This window comes from Priapulus caudatus, unplaced genomic scaffold (assembly GCF_000485595.1).
Source record: "Priapulus caudatus unplaced genomic scaffold, Priapulus_caudatus-5.0.1 Scaffold630, whole genome shotgun sequence".
Lineage (NCBI taxonomy): Eukaryota > Metazoa > Priapulida > Priapulimorpha > Priapulimorphida > Priapulidae > Priapulus > Priapulus caudatus.
Genome location: NW_014577691.1, coordinates 253,694 through 259,621, shown reverse-complemented (window position 1 = coordinate 259,621; position 5,928 = coordinate 253,694). Strand labels below are relative to the sequence as shown.

The following is a 5,928-nucleotide window of genomic DNA, read 5'->3' as shown; positions in this document are numbered from 1 at the left end:
TTACGGCGGCCATTTTTGAATTCAAGATGGCGGCCGAAGTTGTAGGTGGATCGCATGTGTCCTGCTTTTAAATGAAAGAGCATACAAAAGTATGCAAGTGTACCAATTTTCACACTTTTTTCACAATTTGAACGATTTAGATGATATTCTGACCTAACCGACTGTACTAATACGTGTAACGTACCTCTATCGTATTAGACTGTTTTAGCTACACAGTACACATGCATACACTGTTTATGATGAATGAAATGTGGGCGTTCCTACAATCAGTCTCCACGTCAAGTATACTCCAGGTACATGGTACCTATTTCAGGGGTAGTTATTCACTGCGACCGCAGACGTATGTCAACATTATCTTACTACTTAAAAACTCATTCGCATCGACATCGCTTGTGGTGTTAATCGCTATAATTCCTATTTACTCGATGTTTTTTATAAACGTATATATTTTTACCGGTTTAATGGCTATACCAATACATGTTACAGACGATAAGAGAGATGCAGTGAAGTCTAGAAATCGTGTGTGGGTGGTAATTTTGGGAAATCCGCGATTCCGAGTAAGCGATACAGGGACGACATAATTAACATGAGTTAAAGCCAATTGCATGCAGTGGCCCCTTCGTACTCAGGATTGAGCCAGAACGAGAGCGCCATCTGTCGTGGAGTTTGGAGTTAAACTGAAGCTCTAACGGCGTGCATTGTCTGACATAGATTACAAATCTGCACATCTGTCCTCTAACGTTATTATTCTTACATAGACACGCGCCTGCACCTCTCTCTTGGCCTTGCATGCGCGCGGACATGGGTAGGATTCTAACTGTGACAAATAAGACATTAGACGGTGTACATGTTATTCTTTGCCATGCACGGACAAGACGCGCAAGTGCGAATATACATATTTGCCCCTCCGGACCTACATCTGTTCAAAGACCATCATGCGATGGGAATTTGCTTGAGTCTACAGCCAGTGTGTACGCTCCCCGGGATATTATATGTGTCGAGGCCACGTGGAATAATATGCACCGGTCATTGCATGCTTCAGCGGTGGGATATACGTTCCAATACTTCGGTGTATATCCGTGCGGTGTTCCCGGTCCACCGTATCCCAAACAATAAGTCACTACACGCGTAGAAAGATGACATTGGCCGGGCAAGGTGATAAAACCTCATTGGCCGAGCAAGTGTATCCCACGTAGCGAATCATATCGGCTCACCGGATGCACGAGCCGTGATACAAGACTTAGTCACCTGATTTGTGTCAGTTACTCTCACGATAAGGCCGGTTAGTCGGCGACGACGACGACTTTCAGACCCCGATCTTTAGCCCAGCCCGCGTCCAGGCAGTATTTACACATGTAAGCAAGCACTCGGCACTACACTCTCCAGGATATCGGTTCTGCTATCGATGCATCCTGGTCAGGGAGAACCATAGTCGCTGTCTTTCCTAAGGAACGATTATGGCCGTGATGGACAAGGTGCTGCTTCCCCTGGTCGTGCTGATTGCAGCAGGGCTGTACATGAGAAGCGGTCAGAACCTCACATACAGCGTAGAGGATCCCGACGATGTCTACGATTATATTATCGGTGAGTATATATATATATATATATATATCCCGGCCACACCTAGCTGTGTCATATTTTACATCAACATAAAAGCCTGCCCTTCGTTATGAAAGAAAGAACAAATCCTTCCTGCTTCTCAAGCTCTAGAATATATACCTCTAATGTACCTATTCTCTATTATGTACTCTTAATAATATCTATTATATAATCTATTATTATTCACTCCTAGTGATATGTATAGGTCATTATATATTAAGATATTATGGATGAATTTCTTTAATTGCTATAAAAACTACAGGTAAAACTGATTGGACAGTTGACGTCACCGCTTCCTGTGACATCACGATGTGCATTCACTTGGGGGGAAGTAACATTATGTCTGAGGGATAACTATATAATTTCACAACTCTGATCGCGAACGAGATGAATTAAAGAAAAAACAACAATATGCGCGCTAAATGTCGCGGGCGCGTCATTAGTAACAACATAGAGGAACTATAGCCAACTCTGATATATTCCAACTAAAATTAAAATAAAATAGAAATGTTTATTTGTGCGCAATTAGTATTTTAACAAAGTACAACGGCACATGTGTACGAATAATACGTTAAAGTACATAATTATCAGATAAGGCACAGGAGTGGCGGAAGACCCGCAGCTCATCGAATTTTGCCAGTGCATCGCAAAATGCACAATGCAGTAGCCAAATAAATATGGTTTCTCTCGTGTGCGTAACGTTGCGGATTCGATTGTTAATTGAATACGGATGTGGATCTAATAACGCATTCCGCCAGTAAAGTGTTTGAACGAGTCCCCCCCACCAACGCCTTCTAGACTAGTTTCGCTCAGATAGTACGATCGTAGTTGAATTTATTCCATTATGCGTATTATACCTTGATAGGAGGAGGAGGGACAGCAGGATGTGTGCTCGCTAACCGTCTATCTGAGGACCCTGATGTGAAAGTACTGCTGGTAGAGGCCGGTGGGGTGCCTGAGGGTATTAAGGACATAGACCAACCAGCTGCGTTTGGGTTTCTGAGAAACACGAAGGTTGATTGGAGCTACAGGACAGTGCCGCAGCAATTCTCCTGCCAGGCCTGCGAGAACAAGGTAGCTTCGATGTGTGTTCGCCTATATTAGCCTAGGTTGCCCATATTCTCATTGAAAAGGCACAATAGTAGGATAATATAATATATATATATGGATATTCACGACATATAATGTTACATGAATCCGGCAACACCGAACTGATATGCTATCCGAAGTTGTTGTCGCGATGGTTTTGATTCAACGACTGCATTTATTTGATATGAATCGTGCTCGAGTGTAATGTATTTAAATTGTATAGCAAAGCATGTGGCCAAGAGGAAAAGTACTCGGGGGCAGCAGTTGCATTAACGGCATGATATACATCCGTGGTGCAGCGGAAAATTACGATAGATGGCAAAAGATGGGAGCAACGGGGTGGAGTTATAACGACGTACTTCCATACTTTAAAAAGTCCGAGGATATGCAGATTCCTGAGTTAAAAGATTCAGGTAGGGTTAATAAAGAGAATTATTTCATATTATAATGGTGGCAATGAAGATGCAGTGTGTGGCAGTGTGAGTGATGTAGTGTGCATATATATGGATAGGTTTAAGGATACCAACAGAGAAATTTTCAAAGTGAATAATCTCGCAGAATAAAGGTAATTACACGGTATACGGGTACATTTGTTTATGCCAAGTTACTATAATAGTAAAAACAGGTCACTGAAGCAGGTAGGTGTGCTTGTAATGCGTTTAACCATTTGCTTATAAAATATCTACTAATAATCTTGCAGAGTACCACGGTGTTGGAGGACCTCTAACTATCACACAATCCTCCTACACGGAACTTGGAGACGTGGTTCTAGATGCAGCGCGGGAATTAGGATATAGAGTTGGTGATGTGAATGGAGAAAGCCCGTTCGGTAAACCACATTATATTTATGGTATTTCATTTTAAGGGGGATTTTGTTTTTTGTTTGATTAGGAATTTTGATCATTAAATCGTGGTTATAAGAAGTTAAATATTTTAATATTTATCTTTACGTTTGTGCTTTTGTTATTTTATAGGGGTTATGAAGACACAGGCAAACATCAGAGGTGGCACGCGCGCAGACACTGCCAAGGTTTTCTTAAAACCCGCGGTGAACAGACCGAATCTTCACATATTAACAAATGCTCACGTGACAAAGGTAACTGTTTCGACATAACACGAAACAATTGCGATGTGTTTTCTTTCAATAAACTTGTAGATTTCAAACTGCGCTTGCATATTTTTTACTTATAATGTTTATTAATTAAACATCGATGATTACATTGAAGACGGGGTCAACCTAACATATTATTCCTTTAGTTATTTATAAAATTCGTACGAGATACTATGGCCTATTTTAATAATCACCAGGTGATGTTCGAGGGCAAGAGAACTGTAGGCTTGCAGTTCATCCATGAAGCCCAGAAGAAACAGGCGAGAGCGTCTCGGGAAGTGATCCTCTCTGCTGGAGCTATCGGCTCTCCTCACATCCTCCTCTTGTCTGGCGTTGGACCCAAAGAGCAACTTGACCAGTTTAATGTAAGTTATAGAATTATAATGCATTTTAATGACGAACATACTAACGATAATTTTGTACCTAATACGCCGTACAAACTGCAAATTTGATATCACATTAAACTAGTCCGGGCCAGGCGCGCGCCACATTTTTGCAGTGTGTGCACACTATCCCGCTCCACATACGGGCTGGCCGGCACCAAATTGGCCCAGCATATAAAGGGGGGCCAAGACCAGGATGGCCCGGACCAAGTTAACGCGCTCTAATCTGTGTCTGTATTTCGCAATGCGCATGCGCATAGCCTTATCTAGGTCACATAATAGTACAGTAGCTGTCTGCGGGGTGACGTAGCGAGCTCAACTGAGCATGCACAGTCAACCCGTGACTCATTTGATGTGGGATCAAATTTTGATTCTGTACGCTACGCTTTGGTGAGCGCTTGTCGCGCGACAGGCCCGTACGAGTTTAATGTAAGATTAAATTATGCAGTTTTTACGGGGTATTAATTAATTAAATATATTGTTTAATATTTTACAACAAGATGTTATGAGGACAATACTAAGTGTGCTAGAAAAAGGAACAAATGAGACGGAATGGGATGTTTATTTTTTACTCTTGACAGATCCCGCTAGTCGCTGACCTTCCAGTAGGAAAACACTTACAGGATCACATTGGCATTTTCTACCCAGAGATTTTAATTGAGAAAAATATTTCGATGATGAAAGACGAACTGTTAAGCTTTGAGACAAAAACCAAGTGGGATATGCTAGCAAAAGGTAATGTAAATATTCCTTTTATCCATTATGAACTACCACGATTAAACGCATGCCTGTGATGAACAAAATCAGGACCTACCGTATCTAATAGCAGGAAGAACAAATTAAATCCTGCTATGGAGACCGTGGAAATATGTTTTAATCGTAGCCTAAATATTATGCGGATTTTAGCGCATTTCTCGAAAACTCTACTAAGCGGTCTCTATCTATTCTCCTGCCTCTGGTGCTGCTACTAGTACAACACCATGACGTCGGTGCTGTTTCAGGCCCTCTAGCGGCCAGTGGCCTAGAGGCCGTTGGTTTCTTCCACACAGCCGTCCCTTGGAGAAGAAAGGCGTTCCCGCTGATATGCAGCTGCACACTGCCAGCTTTGGTCCTCGGATCAATTAAGATGAGATTTTCATACATTGGCATGGGATTCGACAGAAAGGTTATATTCATTTGTACAATGTACACTTTTCCACTTACGTGTTTTATTTTTTATGGTCTGGCTCTCAGTGTTTACTTGTTTTTAATTACCATTACAAACCTGTTTTCGCGATCAAATAGTTAGATATACTTATATTATATGTATATATATATATATATATATATAAATATATATATATCTCTTATAATTTGTTTTGTGAATTTAATAGCCCTGTTATTCAACAAAATAGTATGAAGGTGTAAGATTGAATCGTTTTATTCAACTACCATGTTTCATGTGCACGCACTGTAAATGGTAAACATATTCGGTCTTCTCCTGAATGTTGAGTTACATTAGGGAATGCGAATTGTTCTATTCGCAAGTGATCTCCTGCTTTTCTCGTGGGGTACCAACTTTTGGTTGCACAAAAAGTGTCGGTGAACATTCGTCTGACAAACGCCAGCGACCGCGCTGGATTTCCACTGTATAGATCACCAGTTACTACGCAAGAACGACACAGACGGTTAAAACTATGGTGGAAGGTAACCAACAGACTGGATTATTAATTAGCTAGCTCTCCATTGCGATCATCAGCTTTCGCA

At 41.3% G+C, this 5,928-nt stretch overlaps 1 protein-coding gene across 4 annotated transcripts in view; it reads left to right on the top strand.

Moving 5' to 3' along the window:
* The first annotated feature begins 1,252 nt into the window (after positions 1–1,252).
* LOC106812288 (glucose dehydrogenase [FAD, quinone]-like) overlaps positions 1,253–5,928 on the top strand; it is a 64,314-nt gene continuing 59,638 nt past the window's right edge. For 2 of the 4 annotated variants that reach the window (XM_014816125.1, XM_014816124.1), the window contains exon 1: positions 1,253–1,584. In XM_014816125.1, coding sequence (XP_014671611.1) covers positions 1,458–1,584 — 127 coding nt within the window. In that variant the 5' untranslated portion in view covers positions 1,253–1,457. Of the gene's footprint in view, positions 1,585–2,464; positions 2,674–2,911; positions 3,102–3,388; positions 3,518–3,662; positions 3,785–3,996; positions 4,165–4,763; positions 4,918–5,928 lie in introns of all 4 variants that reach the window. The other 2 variants (XM_014816122.1, XM_014816123.1) reach the window with 2 other exon arrangements.